General features: G+C 42.9%; 1 protein-coding gene across 1 annotated transcript in view; it reads left to right on the top strand.

Annotated features, from left to right (window-relative positions):
• The window catches only part of Dennd1a (DENN domain containing 1A), a 490,889-nt gene that overhangs the window by 276,984 nt on the left and 188,335 nt on the right, over positions 1–25,570 (top strand). The window contains 1 exon segment of the mRNA XM_021234065.2: positions 6,137–6,237. Coding sequence (XP_021089724.1) covers positions 6,137–6,237 — 101 coding nt within the window.

Raw genomic sequence — 25,570 nt, 5'->3', positions numbered from 1 at the left:
CTGGCCTCAAACTCAGAGATTTGCCTGCCTCTGCCTTCCAAATGCTGGCATTAAAAGCTTGTGCCACCATGCTTGACCTGCTAGGTTTCTTTGAAAAAAAATTATGAAAACAATCTTATAAGTCCGTTAGTTAGGCATAAACTATAATCTTAGGAGATTTGAAAAATGAACATAAATTCACTTACATTCAATGAGATGGCCGACTGATTTCTTCCTGAGTACTAGCTAGCTTTGATCCACTGATGACAGATGCACCTTAGGAGGGATCCTGAGGCCATCTCCTTGTTCAGCAATGGCTGTCACGGGCACAGAATAGGGGCTCAGCCACACATTTGCTATCCATCTTTACATGGTTTGTTATTAATCATGCAACCTTGCCTTTTTCTTTTTCACCTTAGAGATGAAAAGAAGTGCTTTCCTCTCTTGCAGTGGCTTCTTCCCGACATAGCTTACCTTGCCATGTGTAGTTTCTGCCTCGGCTTAGGTAGCTAACACTTTTCTCTGTCAGTTGTATTTGCTTTGATGTTTTGAAGTGTCAAATCTTGGCAGGGAAGCTTTTTACTCTGATTAATAACTTGCTCTAATTACTCTAGCTAGGAGGTAGCTTTAAAAAGAAAATGGAAAGAGAAAGTATTAAGTGAGATGCCCGAGAAAGCTGCTTCTCAATTCTTAGAGTTCTTAGAGGCCTGGCTCTTCTTGACCACATTGAATTTGTTTGTTTTTGGTTTTCTTCCCCTAAAGATAATGGAGGAGGAGGAGAGTTAAGTTGAGTTCCACTGACTATAAGAAAAACGACTTGAAGAGAGATTCCTCCCCTTAAAGAGGAGCACAGCATCTCCTCTCCTAAGCAAGGCATTCCTTACTCTTCACACAGTCTGTCTGAACTATTGGAAAGCTTGACTTTAAAAGGCAGCTCACTCCCCTGCATGTAGTCATTCCAACTAGAACATAGTTAAACCATTTACAGTTTAATTTAAAGGTTTTTCTTTACGAGGTTCACTCTCAGAGTACTTGAAAACTTTTTGCTGATTCTACAATGGATTCCTCACTTGAAAACAATTTATAATTAAAAGCAAAAAAATCACACCACTGTTTGAATCACAACAGCACTTATTCTGGGCAACCCTAAAGATTATGACTAAAGAGCCTAGTTCTCAAGCTGAGAATGCTGATGAATTCCCCAAGACATAACATTCTCTAAACCATTGTACATAGGATGAATCTTGTTGAAATGCATGGACTTTAAATACAAATAGGCAGTTCTTTCTCTACTCTATTTCAACAGTTTGTTTTTGTTTAAGCACAGAGGGGAAATCCAGATGCCTGTAACCCTGTGGAGCAGGTGTCAGTCTGATTGTTTAACATTCTCAGCTCAAGGATGTGAAGAATGACTGCAACCATCCGTTCCCCCTGTGCCAGCCTTTAGATCCTGGAGTCTCATTGCTTTCTCAAAAATGTGCAGTTTCCGGTGGTGATCTATTGAGTGACTGCAGTTTGCCAGAATGTCGGGTGACCTTGCCTACCATTCTTCTTGACATTAAGTCAGGGCATTCTCATGTTTCCCAAGCACTTTACCAGCACCTGCCCAGTGTCAGGTCCCTGTCCTTGTGGAACTGCGGCTGGAGCCATGCTCTGGGTCTCCTCCCATTATAGTCCTCTGAGTTCTTCCACATATTGAGGGGAGATGGCATAAGCAGGAGGAAGGCTGTGCTTTCCACTGCAAGGAAAAGTGGCACTTCTTAGTTTAGGAGTTTGGGGCAGCAAAGGTGAGACACGCACTTTGAAAATGGACCCTGGCTGACTTCTGCTTTACCAGTCCAGCTGCAGAAGGTCAAGAGGGACAGAGGAGGGGCACCCTTCATGTCAAAGGGTGCAAGTTACTCTGGAGTCAAAGCTGCAAGGGCACAGGGGTCTTGCAGGCCAGTCTCTTAACTTTTCATGGAGGGGAGATTAAGACCCAGGAGACATAGTAGTTTGCTCAGATCAAAAGGACAGTTAGTGGAAGACTTCCTTATAAGTGTGTGAGAAGGGACATGACAGAAAGCAAGGATTTCTGATCCATATGTCCAGGCTGACATGTAAACCTTTCTATGACAAGCAGTTATTACTTTCTTGTGTAGAATTCCCCAAGGATTAAAGTCACCATGACCCCTTAGTTAATTGACTAATCCCCAGGAAGTGATCAGATGTGGGATTCTTCAAATGATTATTTTTCTAGTCCAACACTCCCATGCCTCAGGCATGTAATAAAGTTTGTCTGTCCTTTTTCCTATTTAAAAAAAGAGTGACTATTTCCTGTTACTAGTACTCTGCCCTAGATATTTGGTCACTTAACCCAAGGTAAATTAGGGTTTACATAATTGAGCAGTGCTGACGGGGAGCCCTCTGTACAGCAATGGCACCAGGTAGGCCCAGAAATGCTTTTTAATTTATATGATGTGGAAATAGGGGACTGTCATCTGACAGGACCTCTATGAGAGTCCCAGTTCTGTCACTTTGTCACCTTGTGGCCCCGGGTGAGTTCTTTCCCTTCTAAGTGTAGTCCTTAGTTTCACTGTGAAGTGTAGTTGAGCGTGCTTAAGTAACCACATGAACACACCTCTAAAACAAGGCTTCCCATGGCCTCCATCCTAAAACAGTGCCTGCTGCATGCATTACAGAGACTTCTTTAGAATACGGTCTTAGTTTTAATCCTGTAGTTACAGACTACAGAAATCAGATGAAACATTGGAATCTTATGATTTAACCATCCATCTCTCTACTGTCTCTGAGAAATACCTTAAACTGAAAACAAAAATGAGTACAAATGGTATCTTGTGATTTATTTCACCTATATCATTGATAACTCTCTATTTGTGTCCTATCCACATCATTGTCGCTCCTTTCCCCAGCTTCATAAGAAACTAATGGAGCCATATATAAAGCTCTAAGATGTAACTGACCTTGTGCACCTTTAATTGAGGACAGAATTTTCTGAAGTGCCGCCACCACCCACCAGTGGTTTACTTTACAGCCTGTGTCCTGGCTAGACTGGCTGTTGGCTGTATAATTTGTCTAGTTTTGTCTGGAGCCTTAGACTATTCGGCTGCTTCAGGGCAAAATCTTTTGGAGTGTCATTAAATGGGATTGATAATTGGCTTCTGATGAATATTCATTGTGACTAATGACTTTGGGCAATTTTTACACATACTATCTTTCTATTCTCCCACCAAGTGAGATATTTGATAGAATCATTTTTTTCAACTTGCACTTTAATTAAATATTCACAATACCCCCCCTTTTTAACTATATTCCCTATATGTACTTTCATTACGTAAGATTTTTATCCTCTGTAGGGAATGAGTGTAGTCCTTCAGACTTCTACTGTCTGGTGATACTCCATAGGACTCTGTATATCATCTCTGGATCAGTAGATACACAGACCCCCCCCCCCCACTGCAGGCAGCTTAGTCACTCTTCTTAGGGGGGCACAGAATGGGTGTCACTTTGTATTTTGGGAAATAGCCAAGCAATCACCTGCTTACTTTATTTGTTTTCTTAATCAAACGGGTGAATATGCCTTACCCAAACTGTAGAGATTTGGCCTTGAAAAGCCTCTAATGAAATGATGGAGCACCTTCAAAGCTTCTGAGTTTGTTTGTCTTTAATGGAGGATAACTAGGTGTTGAGTGAAGCCTTCCCGCCAGCCTGGTTCCAGAGCCACATCAGTCCCAAATGAACACACAGGAGGCCATATTAATTATGAAGCTGTTGGCCGTTTACTGGCTAGCTCTGACTTAAGTTTCTACTCCATAATTGTTAATCTAAATATTTCTCTTACTGGAGAAAAGGTCCGGACTTCTTACCCCTATTGCAGCTACATCGTGACTCCTTGTGTTTCTCTTTCCCAGAGTCCTCCTCGACTCCTAGTCCCAACCTATCTTGCTTCCCTATTGGCCAACAGTGCTTTATTCAACAAACAATAAGAGACAGATTTCAGAATGACATCTCCCATCAACTAGGTTTAATATTTTTTCATTTAATCTGTTAGATCTATTTGGAAATTAAGGAGTAATGGCAAAAATGATGCCTCAAGATAAGATTTGGCCCAAAATAGTTTAAGTGAACAAGAAACAGAATAAAGTCCCACCTCAAAAGAAACCATCCTAGTGAATAACTTATGCCTATTACAAACAAATTCATGTGATACTGTTACCTTAGTACCAGATAGATTTTGCAGCACTTACATATTTATAAATATATGTGTAGAATTAATTTTAGCTATTAAATTTATCTATTTAATATGCTATGAAGCTCATAGGCATAGGACTAGATGGATGGATAGATGCCTGGATGGACGCATGCATAGATGGATGAACGCATGGATCACTCAATTTTTCCAAAAGTAGTATATTTGTATGTCTAAGCTTGGGGCTGTTTTTGGAATCTGAGTTTGTGAAACTAATGAAATTCTGGATCTGCTTATTATGTAAGCCAAGCTACTTGCTATCTTTAGGTTGTAAATATAGTCTAAATAGGAATCCGGGTTGTTTGTTTTTAGTTTATTCAGAGTGCACACTGCATTGACAAACACTTAGATGCATGCAGTTGAGAAGTGTGGAGAGGAAAAAAGATGGCCTTTATGTACTTAGTGGCCAGTGAACAAACTTCAGTCTGTTCCAGTTCAGTTAGTAACAGAGAGTCAAGGTAAGGCTTCAGAGAGCAAAGAAAAGCTCATTCAGAGGCCTGAGGGAAGAGTTTGCTCGCAGCTTCCAAAAAACCAAAGAAACAGAAAGGAAAAGAGACAAAAATGCATGTTGTTGACTGTTGTTACTTAGTAGCTGGGTCTGCAGGGTTATATCCTGTCCTTTTACTGAATTGTATAGAGATTGTATTGCTTTTCATTACCTTTAGCTAACCATTTGTAATTGTACCAGTTACTGCTTGTATGCAGTCTCTAGCTCTTAAGAGAAGATACACAAACAGGAGCTTTTTGAAAGAAATGGAGAAGGGTAAGCCACAAAGGACGCCAGAGCAATGGATCAACCACGTGGAAGAAGTAGATTCTCACCCCAAGTCCAAAGCCCAGATTAACTGCAGATGGATTCAGGAGTTAAATACTAGCGGACAAGGAGTGGGGCTCATCACTAAGAAAAACCTCTTCTCTCAGAGACTTGAGGAAAATGAAGGCAAAATTGTCAAAAACATCACAGCAAATGATGTTCTTTACAAGTCCTCAGTGCTTGCTTATAAATCAATTTAAAGCTACCAGCATTCCTTTTAAAAGTCAGCAAAGAAAGTAACAGACCTAAGAAATAGAGTCAAGGAAACTTGACAAAAAAAAATTCACTCTCCATACTAATCAGAGGGGTGAAAATAAAAGTGAGACAGAAGTAAGCTTAAACTTGACCTACTGTGCTTAGTTACGGTGAGGCGGTGGGAGCCTCTGCCCTGTCAGTTATACACACACACACCCTTGCTTACATTCCTCTGCCTGCTGAGCACGGTGATAGATCCATACGCTGAGGTTAGCTCTGGAATCCACACCCAGAAATCGTATATCCGAGTACAAGTGTGTAACTCCATGGCAGAGAGCAGCAAACTGGGTCTGAAGCATACACTGACGACAGTGAATGGGTGTACTTCCTAAGATGATTTAAGGATGTATGAAAATGGTATCAGATAATGTCAATATAAAAAAGAAAAACATAATTACAATCATTTTACTTTCATTAGAAAAGAAACTAGAAGTGCTTACTTACATACATGTACAGTACCCTAAAAATGTTAATCTTCAGAAAGTGTCAGGTTTTTTAAATATATTTTTCATTTTCTTACATTTCTACTCTAAATGTACATGATCATTCATTCGTCTTTCTTTTTTTAAATTGTTGTTGTTATAGTCCTAGGGATTTGACCTGGATCTCAGACATACAAGGCAAACACTACCACTAAGCTGCACCCCCAGCCTCATGTTAGTTTTATAATCAAAGGACAGGCCATGAGATATATATTTTGAAGAGAAAATGTAGTGCGTTGCACTGGGATGGGCAGTTGTCTGACTTGCAGTTGTTTCTGCTGTGACTCTGCATCCTTAACTTTGGCAGTGCCTCCCTCAGCTCTGCTCGAGATCTGACTTTGCACCTCTCTTTTACAGTTGACTGCCTGTGTCCACGGCTCAGCTGCCATGCTCTATCCCATGTACTGGCAGCATGTGTACATCCCTGTGCTGCCCCCACACCTGCTGGACTACTGCTGGTAAGGCTGCCCGAGACCCTGTCCTTCACATCCTCTTCCAGGAATGATCTGAGAATGTAAAGGCTTTAATTTATAACTGCTGTGGTTAACACTAAATTAAAAATAGTTTAAATGGTACAGGATTTGAAGCACTTGACAGCAAGGTGCTTTAGGTTGTGACATTCTGAAGGGATCAAGACAAGAGCTAATACTTTTAGCACTTCTCACTGTAGAGAAGCCAAGCACCAAGAAATTGTGTGCTTTTTCCCACTAAGACACATTGGAAGCTGGTGACAGGAACCATTGGGATCTGCAAGGTCCCTCAGGGTTCAGCCATGCCCTGGCATATCCCACCCCACTTACCCTCAGCTGTCTTTGGGCCTTCTGACTTTGTTTTCCCTCTTTTTCCTTCTCACAGACCTCCTCCTCCCTCTTTCTGTTAATTTCTTTGTTTTACTGTATATCCTAAGCCAGCCTCACAGCAGTCTTCCTGCCTCAGCTTCCTAAATGCTGGGATTATCACTGTGTCACTTCACCCAGACACATACTCCTCTGAAGATTTTTAAGAAATTCACTGTTGGGTATATATTAGTAGCAGAAAAAACAGAAGCCTTAGTGTCGACACATCATTGGCCTGAGACTCTCCTTCATCTACAAGATGAAGTTGTTCAGACATAATTATATTTTTGAGATGAAACATACCATACAGGAATGGATGGCTCATGGGAGGAGCAGTACCTGCCTTTAGGAGTGTGCTGGAGATGATGGTCTGTTTGATGACTTGAATCTGTTTTCCTTATGAATGTTCCCCCCACCCTCTGGTGTAATGCATTAAGAGGCATTGTCTTAGAACAGCTCATGTCAGCAGATGTTGTTAAAGGGATCACAGTGCATATGTCAAAAAGGCCCTTGGTATCTGCCAGAAATCGGAGCTTCAAGAGAAAGCCCTTGCTTATGATCAGATACGTCATGAGATTGGTCATTGACTCAGAATGATGGAGGCCATTCAACCCCAATATTTGTTTTTTTTTTTTTTCAATCCTCTCTCTGGAAAGGCTCATCTAGGTAGCCAGCCATCTTGTGACCTAGAAGCCTAGAGGTATTTGTGGGCTCCCTGATTTGGATGTTTTAGGTTTAGCCTCTTCCCAGGAAGCCACAGGTACAACAAAGCCATGCCCATAAATACAGTGCTGAGTGAGCTGGCCCACTTCTTCATATGGTGATCTTTCTGATCCTGGTGGGTTTCTTAGTCATGCTTTATCCCAGTCCCATGCTAGGTGTATGAATTCTAAAAGACTGTAGATTGTTTCCTTTTTTTTTGTGGGAGTGGGGGGATTCAAAACAGGGTTTCTCTGTGTAGCCCTGACTGCCCTAGAACTCACTCTATAGAACAGCTGTCCTCAAAGTGGGATTGAAAGGTGCGTGCCACACTATCACCCTGGCTTTTTTTTTTTAATTTGTATTTACTTGTTTATTTTATGTGTATGAGTGTTTGGCTGAATGTATGTTGGTGTCCAGGCCAGAAAAAGAGGGTGTTGAATCCCCTGAGACTGGAATAACAGATGGTTGTAAGCCACCATGTGGGTGCTGAGGGAGCTCTTACCTGCAGAGCCATCTCTCCAGCCTTGTAGAGTGTTTCTTGATTGATCAGGAACTGTATGCACGTTGTGTTTGCCGTGTCTTCTTACACTTTGTTCTTCATTAAGATGCCTTCCAGATATTCCTGGTGTAGATTCCATTTTGATCCCTTATGAAGCAGGTAGGAGGGGTTTTATGTTTTTAAACAGAGGGGGAACAAGGTATATTTGGGGTCCCTGCTTTCCTCAGTAGTATTTTCAGACCCCAGTGCTCCTTCAGTACCCCACTTCTATTATAGTTCTATGTGTCTCCTGTTCCCTAGGAAACTATAAGTGCTGTGTTCTCTCCATCAGCCACTAATCCTTCTGTTCCTGGGTCAAGGTGAAGGTCAGAAGCACATGTCCCTATAGCCAAATGATCCATGTCCTTTGGTTCCTAAAAGCATCTAGGAACCTGCCTCACTCCTTGCCACTGCTGTCTGCTTATCTACATGTCTGTGTCCCATCTGTTTAGGCATCCTCCTACTCATACTGGTGGTGTTTGTCATCTGCATAGAGGTGACCTCCCTCCCTCAGAGAACCCATGAAATAACACAGAGAGGACTGAACAAAAAGGATAACACCAAGTCCTTGCCTCAAGTCCCTCACAGCCTGACTACACAGCTTACAGAGTCTGGATTTGCATCTTGGAATCTCTGCCCTTATCTAAAGAGGACTCCTCCAATCCTTCACAAACGCTTGTGTAGAAGTACTTCTTAACCTGAAACACAATGTCAGCCACCCAATAGGGGAATTCCTGAGGCCATGCATCCATTTGAAAGTCCCTCCATTGCCTCCTTCTTTTTCCTGCTTTTCATACCCTCTGTCGTGACCACAGCTTCCTCCTAATCTCCTTGTAGCCCTCTCTGTCCTTCCTGTTCACGTATCCTACTGGATTTGCTTGCCTTCCTGCTTGCACTGAACCTTTATGTTGTTCTCAGTTGAGGAGTATTTGTGCTGCGTTGCAGACATGGCAGCATCTAGTCAAGGCCAAGATGTCAGTCAGTCTCCATCAAGAGGCACTTAGATGATGAGGTGTTGAATACTTAGATGATGAGGTATTGGACAGAGGCATGAGAAGAGGGTACCCCAGCATCTTCCTATCTGTGCCTTCTTTGACAGATAATGCAGACAGGGCCTACTAGAAAATGGTGCCACCCACTCAGCTCTCCCTGCTTCCCTAGTCTCAGCCCTGACCCTCTCTCCACCCATCATGGTCAGGTCAAAGGCAAAGCTTCTTGCTCAGGAGAGGCCTGGGGAGCCAGGTGGCCTGCCTGAATCCCAAGGCCTGTTACTCTTGAGCTATCCTTCCCTCTTTTCCTTTCCTGTCCCCAGAGGAGGAAAGAACAGTCTATCGAAAGCCTGCCTCCCAAAACTTGTTTGGATTACATCAGTTTCCCTTCTCCCATTCCACTTTTCCTCTTCTCTCTACAAAGATGTGCAGGCCACGGGGTCCTCAAGAAGACTTTTCTATTTGTCATTCTAAACCAACAGGTTCTTAGTTTTTCCATTGGCAACTATATCAGTGTTTGTCATCTGGTAGTGTTTGTTGTCATTGTTTAGATGAAAGAGTGTAGTACTGAACAGAAGATCAAAGAGAAGAGGACAGGGAGCTAGAAGGAAAGCAAAACCATGAGGCACACCCAAAAGGAGAAGGAGAGAGAAGAAGGAAGGTTGGGGACAGTAGGAGACAGACTCACAGAGTGACCCCAGCTCAGTTAGCACGTATTCCAGACCTGTGGCCTTCCACATGAAGAGAGACGCATTACACACACACGCACACGCACACGCACACGCACACACACACACACACACACACACACACACACACACTTCGGTGAAGCCTGGACTGTTTTCAAACCCACAAGGAGCTGCTACAGTGCTTAATACTGTGTTTGAACAGGAGAGCATGAGCTTTGAAATTCAGGGATGGCAGGGCTCAGAGAATTGACACAGCACCTTTGCCAAAAAGTTCAACTTCAAAATTTCATTATTTGGAAAGTTTCATTGCTAAATTATTAGCTATTTTAAAACTATAAATTTAAGCTGTGTGTGGTAGCATACACCTATGTAATCTTAGTCCTCAGAAGTCTGAGATAGAAGATTTGCTTCAAATCCAAGACTAGCCTAGGTACATATCAAGTGCCAAGTCCCCCAAGGGTTGTACAGCAAGACCCTCAAACACACACACACACACACACACACACACACACACACACACACACACACACCGCAAAAGCAAAAACACCCAGCAGCTACCAGTGGTAAGTCTGCTAGGCCCCAGTCACTGGAATGTCTCTTTTACCTCTGTGATCTCATCTCGTTCTCACCACAACCCTGCCAAGCAAGTATTATGAGCCCCACTTCATGGATCAGTAAACCAAGACCCAAAGGGTTTAATAACTTGCCCCAGCATTTATACTGTGTTCTGTGTGATTCCAGTCTCATGATCATAAGCAAGAACCATATATATGTATACACATCCTAAGGTTCAGATTTGGAAACATCAAAATATTTAACAATGACTTGTGATAGTGAAGAAACTATTGAAGCATTTTTTAATCATATTTCCTGTTATTTCTATAATGAAATGGAATTTCTATACTGGAATGCTTTCCTTTGAAAGCAACAACAACAAAAATAACAGTTATTTCCCATAACCAGTTGTGGTTCTAGCCACTGCCTCTCCTGCCTTGTTTGGATTCAGTGAAGACTGTTCCAGATCCTCTTCCCAATGTCATCTCTCACTCTAGTCTGCTGAGCCACAGGCATGTTCTATTCCATTTCAGACTTGGAATAGAAACATTATCAAGGAAGGGTGCTGAGTCTGCCATTCCAAACCCATAGTTGAGCTCTACATTTTCTGGTGCCTAAATAGCTTTGTGATGAGTCCTCCTCATGCTTGTACAATGTAAGTGCCTTCCTCCTGGTTTCTTGTTTTCATTAAGAATTTTGTGACCTCTGATCAAGGATGATTTCAGGCTAATGGGTGTTGGCATCTGCTTGTAACTAAAAGATATAAGCATGATGAAAGGAAACACCCCAGAAGAAGTCCTCCAGTCAAGGCTTAACTTGATCATTTTAGTGTGATGTAGCTGCTCTGGACAGAAAGTAAAAATGTCATGAAAATTGAATCAGTGTTAATTATAATTACTTTAGTCTATTGAGATCCTTGAGTTGAATCCTTGGTGGCCAGAGCCAGCAGGGATAACTAGCATTTTAAGCAAAGGACTGGGAGCCCACAACACGTAAATTTGAAGGAGGTTTGTTCTTCTGCAGATGATTTAAATGTCAAGTACATCCCCTTGCAGGGGATACACAAGTGGAATCTGAAAACTATTATCTCCTGTAGAAATGAACTCTCAATTTGCTCACCACACAGGAAGGGCGGATTCTAGTCATTTTCACTGCCAGCAGGTGCCCTTTCTATGCATAATAGACTTCACAAGTGTAATTAACACATGAGGACCACTGCTGCTGCCAGTTTTTCTTCAGGTACATGCTGCTAGGTGTTTTCAGGACAAGAGTGCTGGCCACACAAGCCTGTCACGTGGCACTTGAAGATGAGATATTCATTGACCTCTGGACAAAGACATGTTAAATGGGGCTGAATTTGTCCCCTGCTGTGAGCATCATAGGTCATGCTTCTTGGACTCCTGGGACCCCAGAAACTGTACACAGCCTTTGGTTGAGCAGAAGCTAGAAGAGCAAAGCTGTAGTTTGCATGCAGTTAATAAATGAAAGGATGATGCTGAGCACACTGCAATTATGTGGAAGACTCTAATTGCACATTCACAAATACAACAACCAATTATCTGAGTTAACTTTAATTAGAGCTATAATCACAAATTTTAATTATCTGAATAAATCACTTTAGTACAAATGGCTTCCCTTAAATATTTCCCAAATTAATTTTTCTGTTCCTTCCCAATTTTGACAGGGTAGTGGAATAGAGAGAGAGCCCTTAGGATTTGAACTCACACAGATCTGGACTCAAATCTTAGTCTCCTCTTATTTAACCTCTTGATGTACACTGTCTTTTTCTGGAAAATAGGTGCAGTTTACCAATTTTGAGGAGTGGCTTTGTAAATCCCAGCTATAGTTATCAGGTATTACAGAACAGCTATTTACTTAATTAATGGTGATTGCTCTTGTCACCATCACCACAAACACAGAATATGAGTTTTAGTTTCCAGAAGGTCTAGTTGACATCAAATGTTTCTCTTGCTTCTGCTGCCTTGAGGGACAAACTTTATAACTCATTTTCTCTTTTACCCATGAGATTGTTTTTATTTTGACTTTTGTATTTAACTTGAGTTATTGTATGGTTGTTTTCATTTGCAGCTGTGGCATAAGAATGAAAAGAAAAGAAACAAAAGCAGATGGCAGAGAAAACGGAAGGAGTAAGACATTTCCAGCCCTTATGAATATTTAAAAACATGTGCTGCTGGTTCCTTTAGATCTGTGCCATTCCTTTGACTTTGAAAGTGAGAATGAGAATGTTGCCTACCTTAGCTGATGGCATTTCTGAGTTTGGCCCATCCTGGAAAGCTTTCTATTTGGGGACAGAAGGATTAACTTGCTGATGAGGGTCACTGCTGCCTTTCATAATAGCACTCACCATCTATGGAGAATGTGTGTGTAGGAGCCCTTTCTAAACACCATTGTAGGATTTCAAATTTGAGCTGTAAGTTATTGACCCTCTTATATATGGGAGGAAATTGAAGCTCAGAGAGGCTAAGACTGCGCTATTGTCACTCGTCTAAGTAATAATGGACACTTCACTTGGAAGCCAAGGCCTTCTGTTACTAAAACTTTTCCTACTAGTATCTTCCAGTGTCAGAGAATAGGCTGTAGCTAGCACCAAGATTTGTGAAAAAGTTCATCTAGTCTTGTTGACATCTTATTACAGGTGTTGTGTTGTCATTATTTAGTTACATGTTTATTCAACAATATTTGTAGAGTCCTTAACAAGTAGCAAACTCCATGCTGATTGGCTCCCAGTAAAAGCCATATGGGATTGCCCATAAGTTAACTTTTCCTCCCTTCTTCCTTCAGAAATAGCCTGAAGTAAGTGCTATGAACTGGCCCTAAGCTGAATTTGTATATTTGGCATATTCTTGGCACTTGTTTATATACTTGGATGATAAAATATTTTCAAGGCAAATGAAAACAAGTTCATATTCCCATCTCAAAGGACAGCTAGGTCAAGGGTCAAGTTGCTAATGCTTTCTAAGCCTATTATTGAACTGAAAAGTCAAATGGAGTCTGTATAGGTCAGACAATTTGTACCCACTTTGTGAAATGCATCCTATTTCCTGATATTCTAGAATCCATTCTTTGCCCCAGAGCAGTGATGCACTGGTTCTCTGTGAGAGATGCTGACTAGTGTTAGGCTACCTACCTGGGCTGCATGTGGGTTCCGAATCACTCCCACCCCACCCTTACCCCAGCCTATGAGTCTCCTATTTTAGCCAGGAAACTTATAAGGGGGAAAAAACTGTTCAATATGTCTGACTACACAGTCTATGTGGATGACAGGCCATCAGAAAGTCATGGCTGGATCTCTTCTAGTCATCGCCATTGATGCCATGAAAGTTCACATAGGAGGAATAGTTCATAGTCTTGTTACCAGAGACAAAACAATAAATGGAATGAATGGGTGATCTGATGGTGTGGGGAGTGTGGGACCTGGCTTTGACCCTAGCTGCCCTGTTTTCTAACTCTGAGAAAAATGAGTCCCTCAGACTCCCTTACTCAGGAGGAATAGTCAATTTTTTTCTTTTTTAAATTAATTTAGAAACAATATTATCTTGCATATATATCCCAGTTCCTCTCCCTGCCATCCTCCTATGCCCCCACTGACCCCCCCATCCCACCCCTCATTTGCTCTCCAGGGAGGGTGAGTGTAGGTATTTCGGGCAGATCGAGATGGGTCAGGTATTCTGGCATTCGGGAATCACAGAATACTGAGTGTTACACAGCTCAGATGGAAAGGTATCCTGGAGCTCGGGAGCCAAGGACTATCACAGGTTGTAGTAAGCTTAGCAGCTTACAGCCCAGCCTCAGGGAAAGGCTTCCCCAGTGTATCGGCTCCGCTCCGGCAGGACAGGGTCTTCCAGCTGGGGATGTTTGCCCAGTGTAGCAGTTTTGCTTGGCAAGAGGTTTCTCGGGCAGAGTTGCTACAGCTCAGCTCTGCTCCCTGAGAGGGAGAGCAGAGTGTAACAACTCCACTCTGCCAAGGGAAGGTTTCCCTGACAAAACAAAAGTGTTACAGCCCTGCTTGCTCTGCTCTGCCCAGGGTCGCCTCTGCTCTGTCGCTGCCACCGCAAAAGAAGGTCTTCACCCAAAGCTCATCCAAGGGGTTTATTGGGAGGGAAGAATCCAGGAGAGTGGTAGCCTGAACAGACACAAGCTGAACAGACACAGGGTTTATATAGGGCTTCCAGGGTGGGGATTGGTCAGATTTTGGTGCTGATCTCAGATTGGCTAGAGCTCTGCTCGAGGATTGGTTAGTTTTCTGCACAGGATTAGGGTCAGATTTGGCTCTGGTTTCAAGGCCAAAGTGTGTTTCTTTATCTGGTCCTTTTTAGCCTTTTGGCTCTAATTTTAGGGCCAGGGTGCATTTCTTTCACTGACTCTGATTCCAGGGACAAAGTGTGTTCTTTTGGCACTGGTTTCAGAGTCAGGGTACATTTCTTTGGTTCTGGTTGCAGGGCCAAAGTGTGTTTCTTTGTCTCTGCTCAGGGTGTGTTTCTTTGACTGGTCCCTTTTCCCTACAGTAAGGTCTTCCATGAAGGATCATCAAAGTCTGTCACATAGGACCTTCCCTGTGTATCTAGGCCAAGAGAGTAACCCTCCATTGGGAATGGGCTCCCAAAGTCCATTTGTGCACTGCAGAGGCCCCATAGATGGTCCAGGCCTCCTACCTGACACCCACATTCAGGAGGCTGGGTTCAGTCCAGTGCTGGTTCCCCAGCTTCACAACTGGAGTCCATGAGTGACTTGGTCAGGTCAACTGTTTCTGTGTGTTTCCCCAGCATGGTCTTGACCCCTTTGCTCATCCCTCCTCACTGTCTACAACTGGATTCTAGGAGTATAACTCAGTGTTTAGCTGTGGGTGTCTGCTTCTGCGTCTGCTTCCATCAGCCACTGGGTGAAGGCTCTAGGATGGCAGTTAAGGTATTCATCAGTCTCATTATAGAGGAAGGGCATTTAAGGTAGCCTCTTAGATTCTTAGTCAGGGTCATCCTTGTGGATCTCTGGACGTTTCCCTAGTGCCAGATTTCTCTTTAAACCTATAATGGATCCCTCTATTAAAGTATCTCTTTTTGTGTTCTCCTCTATTCTGCCCCTGACTCAATCTTCCTGATCCCTCATGTTTGTTTGGTTTGTTGTTGTTGTTGTTGTTGCTGTTGTTGTTGTTTTGCCATTTCTGACAAGTATAAGATGGTATCTCAGAGTTGTTTTGGTTTGCATTTCTCTGATGGCTAAGGATGTTGAGCAATATCTTAAGTCTTTTAGCCATTTGAGATTCCTCTATTAAGAATTCTTTATTTAGTCATGTACCCCACTTTTTAATTGGATTATTTGCTGTTTTGGTGACTAGCTTCTTGAGTTCTTTGTATATTTTGGAAATCACCCCTCTGTCTGATGTAGGGTTGGTGAAGATATTTTCCCATTCTGTGGGCTGCCATGTTTGTCTTGTTGACTGTGTTCTTTGCCTTACAGAAGCTTCACAGTTTCTGGAGGTCCCGTTTATTAATTGTCGATCTCAGAGTCTGTGCTAGTGGTGTTATGTTCATGAAGTGTTCTCCTGTACCAATTCATTCAAGGGTACCTCCCACTTTCTCTTCTAAGAGGTTCAGTGTGGCTGGATTTATGTTGAGGTCTTTGATCCATTTGGACTTAAGTTTTGTGCATGGCTAAAGATGTGGATCTATCTGCAGTCTTCTATATTCCGCATCCAACAAATACCAACACTATTTGTTGAAGATGCTGTCTTTTTTCCATTGTGCTGGGATTTTGATGGGGATTGCACATCAGAAAAATCATCCACCATGATCAAGTAGGCTTCATCCCAGGGATGCAGGGATGGTTCAACATACAAAAATCCATCAATGTAATCCACCATATAAACAAACTGAGAAACAAAAATCACATGATCATCTCACTAGATGCTGAAAAAGCCTTTGACAGAATCCAACACCCCTTCATGATAAAGGTCTTGGAGATATCAAGAATACCAGGAATATACCTAAACATAATAAAGGCCACATACAGAAGCCCAACAGCCCAACATGAAACTAAATCAGGAACAAGACAGGGTGCCCTCTCTCTCCATATCTCTTCAGTATTGTACTTGAAGTTCCAGCTAGAGCAATAAGACAAGGAGATCAAGGGGATACAAATTGGAAAGGAAGAAGTCAAACTTTCACTATTTGCAGATGATATGATAGTTTATGTAAGTAACCAGAAAGTTTCTACCAGGGAACTCCTATAACTGATGAACACCATCCTCAAAGTGGCAGGATACAAGATCAACTAAAAAAATATCAGTAGCCCTACTATATACAGAAGATAATTGGACTGAGAAAGAAAGCAGAGAAACATCACCCTTTACAATAGCCACAAACACCATAAAATGTTTTGGGGTAACTCTAACCAAACAAGTGAAAGACCTTTATAACAAGAACTTTGAGTCTTTAAAGAAAAAAATTAAAGAAGATACCAGAAAATGGAAAGTTCTCCTATGCTCTTAGATAAGTAGGATCAACATAGTAAAAATGGCAATTTTACCAAAAGGGAATAGTCATTACTACTAACACAAAGTTTCTCCTCCCTAAAGAGTAGATTCTGACTTTGTGTTAGTCAAGACTATCCTGATATCTATATTGTTGAAGTTGGGTGTGGGGTAGAAGAGGGAGCAGGGAATGGGACCTTGCCAACAAAACCCAGCTGAAGTAAAGAAAGAAACTTTTCTTCCTATGGTAATCAATTATAGGGAGGAAAGTATATAATTGAGTGACTTACAGCATGTTATAACTATCTAACTCACTAGACTGTGTATCTATTCTATAGCTATGTACTTCCTAGGTATGTAATACAAGTAAATCCACTAATTCCAAATGCAGTTGATGTGAATACATTTTATTGCTATTAGAAATTATTAGTAGTAGTATTTTTGTCATAATTTTTTAACCTTTGGTAAGGATATATAGCAAAGAGCCATGTTTTACAGAGATGAGCAGTCGGCAACAGACCTTAGCATGACTCCTGCAGAGTTTCCTGTAGGCACAGGTGCCTGGGTGAAGCAAGCCTACTGTCACCAGCCTCAGCAGCATTACTTCCTGATGTTGCTATTATTTTCAGGGTATCTTTCTTGGCCCTTTCCTCTTGATATACCAAAACAGCCAACACTGGGTAATTTATAAACAGAGGGGAAAGCCAGGCGTTGGTGGCACATGTCTTTAATTCCAGCACTTGGAAGGCAGAGGCAGGCGGATCTCTGTGAGTTCGAGGCCAGCCTGGTCTACAGTGGGAGTTCCAGGACAGCCTCCAAAACAATACAGAGAAACCCTGTCTGGAAAAAACCAAAACAATAAAATGAATAGATAAAGAGAAGGGGAGTTGTTTTGATTTGTCTGTTCTGTTTTGGCTCACAGTTCTGGTAGTCTAACTTACCTTGCAATAGTATCTAATTGGTATCTGCTAAGGGTCTGTGGAACAGAAGAGGAAAGCAGAAGGGCAAGGGCAAGACCAGCAAAGTGGGCACAATGAAAATAGCAGGAGAGGGAACCTTACCTTCTAACAGCCTGCTCTCAAGGTCCCCACACTAGTTCCCCGAGACCTGGCATTAATTTACTGGTGAGAGTTCTACCATCAACAGCAGTCCCGCCACCAAACACTGCCACACTGAGGAGTTAACCCTCAACTCAAGCTTGGTATGGAAATACCTTTTCAGGTCATAGCAGGGTTAGAGAACAAAGGAATTTGCCTGCCAGGGCTGGATGATCGAGCTAGTAGGCATTCTCCCAACCACCCCAGTGGTCTTCTGCTTCCTTACTGAACCTCTGAATGCAGCCAGCCAGTCCCATTTTCCAGGTGTGGGCCTGCTGCCCTCAGTAAGAGACAGAAGCCTTCCTCCCTTGCCCCACTGTCATGGAACAGCTAGCTCTGACTTCTACTTACCTTCTCATGCCTGGCCTGGTTTTCAGGTTTCATGATGAGTTTTGAGGTGATTGTCCCTGGAAGTGATGAGGCAGAGCAGTTGGAGTCTCTACAGCAACAACATTTGACCTCTCACTGGGAACACGGCGAGGGCAGGAATCACAGACCACAGAACAAGGAAACAAGGGATGCTTCTGCAGTACATCAGTGCACTTTGTGACAGAGTGTTAAGGATGCATAGCTCTTTCCCCACAGTGACCATGGACAATAGTAGAAGCACATGAGTGGCTCTCGATTCTCAGTGATCTCAGTGATTGTTAAGTCTCCCATAAACATTTTATCTGAGAAGCTAGGCTAAACAAGTCATTGGCTGCTAAGCATCTTGGCATGTGGGATGTCTTAGAGCTAGAAAAACACTAAGAGAAAATCTGATGCTTAACCATTGCATTTGTGTTTTTAGTACTCATTTATTTCTCCATAAACTCTTTTTTCTTATTTAAGTTGTACCTTGCTCATGCCTACATTTCTACCAGGGTTTCATGGGCTGCTGGTAGCTACCATCTGAGACTTCCTTTAGCAGCCAACTCTGACTGTCCTGATTTTTACTGAATTCTCTGTGGCTGCAGATAGACCTGTCTCTTGACCTTCCCCTCTATGATTAACTTGTTCTACTACTGTGGTCTTAGCCATGGGGCCTACCCGAAGCTTTCTGCGTCCTTCTCCTTCCGGTAGACTGAGGAGAGACAAAAGAGCAGAGTTCTTAAGGCTTTGATGTTGACCACTCGGGTTTTCATCTGGGACTTAATCATTGTTATGAACATTCATTCAGTTGGGACCACCAGCATAGTGCTGTCAAAAAGCATCTCCACATGGGTGTTGGTGGTACACGCCTTTAATCCCAGCACTTGGGAGGCAGAGGCAGGCAGATCTCTGTGAGTTCGAGGCCAACCTGGTTTACAGAGCGAGTTCCAGGACAGCCTCCAAAACAATACAGGTAAAACCTGTCTCAAAAAAACAAAACAAAAGAAAAGCATCTCCACACCCCACCATGGGCCACCCCAGGGAGCTGAAGAGGGACACTGTCAAGTGTCAGGCCCTTCCCTTCGCTTCCTCTTGCATGTGGAAAATAGACCCCCTTTTGCCTCCTTTTCCAATCTGGAATTGTTAATGATTTCCTCTTGGGGCCGCTTCTCTTCTGCTGATCACAAATCAGGAAGGACCAGATTGGGAACCAGGAAGGAAGATTAATACTCTTACCCTTAGAAATCTTTCTTAACCCATGCCCATGCCATTTGTACCAGTTCTGCATTTTAAGCTGTAGTCTATGCCTGTCTCCATCTGTGACTCTCGCCAAGCTACTTAACCTCTCTGATCCACAAAGTTTTCTGTAATTTATAGAGACCAGCCTTTTGAAGTTGCTGCAAAGATAAAGTGAGGTCTCATTTGGTCCCTTTGTCAGATAATCTCATTGTACCTCAAGTCTCCCTGCAGAGGTCATATGCTTCCTTAATGTGCTGCTAGCTGTAGGATGCTAATAGACTGGACCAGGTAGATTTCTTTTCCTCCTCTTTTCCCCAGCCCAGTGTCCTGCTAATGTGCACTTAGTGAGACTGATGGACTTGTGAAAAACACCACACAGTAGAGGCATAAAAGAGAGTGCTTTTCCTCTTCCTGATGCTCAGTTCTCCATATACTGTGGTACTCACGTGTATGTAGACCTACTTTAAGGCATGTCTAGCTTCTTTACGATACCTAATGTAATTCCATGTAAATTGTTGTTATTCTGTCTTGTTGAGGCATGGTAACAAGAAAAAATCACACAGTATAGAGGCAGACCTAACTGCACAGCACAGGAACAAGATTACAAGCCAGGACCACGAGGACAGAGAGAGCAGGGTCTGTGAAGTGTTGGGGAGGCCACAGCAGGCCGTGCTCCATCTGCCCTTCATCCACCTGGATTCATCAGGGCTCAACTTATAGCAAATTCAAGTTCTGTGTTTTAGAATTTTATTTTTAGAGCAATTTTTTATCCACAGTTGGTTAAGTCTTTGGGTGTGAGGGCTGCCTGTAGTTTATTTTTCTCTGTGGACTCTACACGTCACTTTCTGGTCCTGCTTCCCTCTTTGGGTTGGCAGCCAGAGGGCTCAGAAGTCAATTTGCAGCCATCAGCAAATGTCACAGCAGGAAGCTCAGGCAGTAGCATCACTGTGGCTTCTGTCGTTCCTGTGGCAACTGTTTCTTTTCTTTTCTTTTCCTTCTTTTTATCCCCTCACTGAGGCAGGGTTTCTCTGTGTAGTGCTGGCTGTTCTAGATCTTGCTCTGTAGACCAGGCTGGACTTGAACTCACAGAGATCTGCCTGCTTCTGCCTCCCAAATTTTTCTTATTTTGGAGACTGTTGAACTTATTTGTATGAATTGCTTTAGATAACTGTTTAGAAAAGCATCAAGGCTTAGGAGATTGTTTCCCAGATTAAGTACTTGCCATGCAAGCATGAAGACTAGAGTCCAGATCCCCAGAACCCACATAAATACCCAATAAGCATGGAGGACCAGCTGTAATTGCAGCCCCAAGAAGACAAAAACTGGGGAATCCCTAGATCAGACTGATTGGTCAAATTGGCCCAATTGGCAAACTCTGGAATGCATTGATAGACCCTGCCTGAGTGAAAAAGTAGAAAGCAATTGAGGAAGAGAACAGCAGCCTCAGGCATAGACATACACAGATGTGCACCTCCATACAGTGTATACACACATAGTTACACATATAAAGTTGAAAGTAACACTCAATTCTAGTTAGTTAGGTAACCTTTTGTTGTTGCTAAATGTAGAATGAGGGTTAAGTCTTTTTTTTTATTTTTTATGTGCATTGGTGCTTTGTCTACATGTATGTATGTGTGAGGGTGTTGAATCCCCTGGAACTGGAATTGCCAACAGTTGTGAGCTGCCATGTGGGTGCTGGGAGTTAAACCCAGCCAGTGCTCTTAACCTGAGTCATTTCTCCAGCCCTGGGTTAAATCATTCTTAAGTAGTGTAAGAGACCATAGAAAATAAGGGTTAGGGTGTTATTGCTGACCAGAGAGTGACTGTGGGTGAATTTCTGAGAGTGCCTTTTAAATCTATAAAACAGTAGTGTCTGTTGGATGATCTGAGGCTTCCACACAGCCTCGGGTGTCTGGTGTGTGCTCTGTGCTGGGCTTTGCAGCTGTCTTTGTTCGCCCTACTCTCCACATGGTACCACTATGCACACGAAGAAACAGAGTCCTGTTTTCTTGTTGCTGGCATCAAGATGAACATTCTGACTTGTATGTTATCTAACCCCAGTGGAGAGCCAGGCCCAAGCTTGTCACAGGAAAGGTGTGAGAGCACTAGGGTGATCTGAGAAGTGGCAGCCTGGGCTCTGTGGGTCTTTAGGCAAGAGAGGGACAGCACATGCCTGAGAGTTCAGAGGCCATTTGGGACTAGAGGGTTCCTGTGATGGAAGAGCATTGGAGAAAGCTATGTACACATGCAGGGAATGGGGGGCATGATGCCATCTCAGGCTAGTGTCAGGGAGTAGGCTAGAGGAGGTCATCCTCCCTCTGCAAGTTTCTCTCCCTTGGTAATGCCAGTGTTTGGCTCCTGGGACATAATGAGCCTGTGTTACCTCAGTCCAGGTCATGTAGCTTCCAGTCTCAGTTCTGCTGCCGTCTACCTGCATGACCTCAGCTTCTTCCTGAGATGAGCCTGCTTTTCTGAGCTCTGGATTTCAGGGTCCCTCATTGTCAGCCTCACTCTGAATCAATGCACACAGTCAGCTAATGGCGACTGCTTTTGTCGGGTTTCTGTGTTACCCTGGCCACCATGGTAGGTTGAAGAGTCATCACTCTGTTACTTTCAGAAGACCAGAGCTATAGTGATTAATGTTCTTCAACAAGATGAGCTATAGTCTCTGTTCTGGTCCATTCTCCATCTTTGTTCTTCGACCTCTGTAATAAAGCCAGACCTCTTTATTTAGAGCAGAATTTAAAACTGTAAGGCAAGTTATATTTATACTTTTGTCTGAAAACAAGAAAGAAAGTGAAAGCTTGAGTGCGTGGGCCTCTTCCAGGTCTTTACTTGCCTTTTGAAAACAGCAAACTGAGGGCAGTCTGTTTACCTGAGAAGAGATTGGGGATGAAGGTGGCAAACCTCTGAGAGCAAAGGCAGGTGTGTCACATGAAAAAGATGAGGCTGACTGAGTGCTTTATGGGGATTGGAGGGGGACAGTGGGATTCCCAAATCCCTGGGCTGTCTCAAGCTGTATCTCTTTCTGATGTCGAGGCAGATGTGCTCACCTGGGGTGGGCTTTCCTCCCCAGCCACCTCTCCCCCATTGTCTGGAGAGCTACATGCTACGTGTTTGAGCAGCCAGTGTTCCTTTATTTCACCTGCCTCATTTCCAGTTAGTAACAGCTCACCTCAGGGGAACATAATTAAGAGGGCTCTGGTTATCTGGGAGAAAGGAATTAAACAAATTGTGAAAGTGCAGTAACAATGAATGGGATAGCAAGACCATTAATGAGTCTGTAGTCTGTGTGAGTGCCTGTTTGGGGAGAAAGGATGTGCCTGGATGAACTGTGCTGTCTGTCCCAGGCTGGCGTCCATAGCAGAGGTTGGAGAGCCTCTTGGGTACCCACACCTTCCCTTTGGCCTTAGTATGGAGAAGGCCCCAGCATGACACCACAAGAACATCCTGGCTTGAGCTTCCCAGCTGTGTGACCTTGGCAAGTTGCTCCACCTTTCAGAGTGTGTTTCCTCACCAAGAAGGAGGATAATAGCACTGTCTTGCAAAGTTGCCTTGAGAATTGTGTATGCAATGCATGAAAGTGGCTGGGTTATAGTCACTTAATAATATCAGTTCCTTTCCCCCTTAGGACTCAAAATAAAGATACCTGTCAGGTAAAGGTCATTATATTGTCATTGCCTTGACACCAGCAATGAAGGAAAGAAAGAAGAAAGAGTAGAGTAGACTGTGCTCTCCCAGAATATAACTGAGAAAGTCAGGTAGTGCAGTAATTCCCAGAGAACAAAGGGCCAGTGTAGATGTTCCCTATTCTGCTATTCAGAGATGAACAATGGCATCCCACAATCACTGTCAGCCACACAGCAGTTGTGACACAGTTATCATGCCCACCTATGCACGAACTTGGTCATAACTGCTGATATTGTGGTTGCTTTAATTTAATTATGAGTGTTGTTGGTTTTGTGTGTGTTGTGTTAATTGTCATTTAAATTGTCTTCAAAATGGTACTGAGAACTGCCTTGGACTCTAAAGCCCTGTAAATGTTACATGGAAGCCAGGTGCAGTTGCTGTTAGTGAGGCAAGAGCATTTGTAAAGAGCAGCAAGCAAGCTGGAAGGTGCTCCTAGTGGGGACACATGGACATCAGACTTGGGTAAAGAAAATTATTCAAGTAGGCCTCCCGATGTGACATTTCTAGGAGTAGGTCGCCAAATTTATTTTGCCATATTTTCCCTTCAATGTGTACCCTCCCTCTCTATCTGTGTGTGTGTGTGTGCGCGCGTGCGTGCGTGCGTGCGTGTGTGTGTGTGTGTGTGTGTGTGTGTGTGTGTGTGTGTGTGTGTGTGGTATGTGTATGTGTGTGTGCTGCCTCTGGGAGAAAGTGATCCAAAATTCTGCTGAACATTGAAGTGCACAGGTACCAGGAGTGTGTGCCCACAGTATGGCTGTGTAGAGGAGACAGGAGTTAGATCTCCTAATGCTCATGGAATATCCACTCACTGGTGGCCGACCCATCGAGACCTAGGACGAAGAACAAGAAAACATGGTCTGAGCTGCACATGATCCCAGTACTCACAAGGCTGATATAGGACTCCCATGAGTTTGTGGCCAGCCTGAACTATACAATGAGACCATCACAAACAATGGGAAGGAAGGATGGATGGAAGGAAGGAGGGAGGGAGGGAGGGAGGGAGGGAGGGAGGGAGGGAGGGAGGGAGGGAGGGAGGGAGGGAGGGAAACCATTGTCTGAGAGAGAGGAGAGGCAGTGCGGGGTGCCAGTCACCATGGTCTGGAGAGAACCCCCTTTGAACTTCATAGTCTTTTACTGAGTCACCAGTGCTTCTTCATGCTGTACACCTTATGGACTATTTCCAGTGCTTCTTCATGCTGTACACCTTATGGACTATTTCCAGTGCTTCTTCATGCTGTACACCTTATGGACTATTTCCAGTGCTTCTTCATGCTGTACACCTTATGGACTATTTCCAGTGCTTGCAGTAATTTTGAAAGGGCTCCATGCTGCCCGCACTGGCCTTTTGGAAATACCTGCCTAAGATATAGCAAAAGGCAAATGAAAATCAGTCCAGCCCTTTAACTAGTAATCTCTGTCTGGGAATTCAAATTGTACTATGTATGAAGTTGTTTGCTTTCATTGTGATGTTCCTTATATTAATGAAAAATTAGAAGCAATTTATTGTCTAATTCCAGGAATTGGGTTCAATAAATTATGGTCCACCCTACTAAGTAGAATATTATGCAGCTTTTAAAATAATATCACAACAGTTATAGATTGATATGGAAAACATTAGTGTGAAAAACAAGAAAACAGTAAAATACATAAAATTTATTTCAAAGATATGAAACCATTGGTTTAGTTAATATTAGAAAGGATGAGACCAAAATAAGAGTAGTTGTATTAGATTGCCTAATCATTGGCAGGTGGGTTCCCTCCCAAAGAAAAAGGTCTCCAAGAAAATGTATAAGTAGCTGCAATAATTGAGTGACAGAGAGAATAGAAATTACATTCAGAACATACCTAGAATTACCCACTTATGTACTTGCCACATTGAGACATTAAGAAGGCGGCTTCCTTTTTCTTTCTTCCCCCACCCCCACTTAGAATTTGTAATTAGGTATTTTCAGAGGAAAAAATGTGGATTCTGGGAAGCATTTGAGGTGTTGGAAGCAAATGATAACAATAGATGAAAAATAAATGAAGCTATTTGTCCAGCTTCACTTTCCTGCAAAGCACAAAGCTGCACAGATGCAGAATTTGTGTGCTTTAAATGTTGCTTAAATACAGACTATGCAGGCCTAACAGTGCTTGGCTACAACCTTGCTTTTCTAGAATACACCACAACTATTCAAAGCCTACCTAGCAGTGTCAAAGAGTGAGACCTCCTCTGTCCCTTCTGTCGTCTCAAAGTCACTTTCAAAAGTATCCCCTCATCTCTGTCTGGCTCTCATGTACACTAAAGGAGCACTGTGTTAAAACCTACACATTCCAGTTTCTAGAGAATGTTTCCTCTTTAGAGAACAGTCTGTGGTTAAATTGCACCAAGGGCTTTGGCTGTCGAGATTATTTTCACCTTTCTCTCAAAGTTGTTTGATTAAATCTTTCTGTTTGCTAATTCACTTGTTGGGATTTTGGTTCTGAAATTCTATTTGAAACACACACATGGTGCTTAAATGTAAGACCTGGGAGTCAATAGGATGTGGTGAAATGTCATAGGCTTGTGCCTCTCTCCTGTGTCAGCCCATGCTCTGGACACATTAATGAGAGGCCACTTTTTTTCTTTCTGGAATTTT

The sequence above is a fragment of the Mesocricetus auratus genome, unplaced genomic scaffold (assembly GCF_017639785.1).
Source record: "Mesocricetus auratus isolate SY011 unplaced genomic scaffold, BCM_Maur_2.0 Super-Scaffold_100047, whole genome shotgun sequence".
Classification (NCBI taxonomy): Eukaryota; Metazoa; Chordata; class Mammalia; order Rodentia; family Cricetidae; genus Mesocricetus; species Mesocricetus auratus.
The sequence above is the reverse complement of the archived record's forward strand: the minus strand, read 5'-3'. Positions and strand labels throughout refer to the sequence as shown.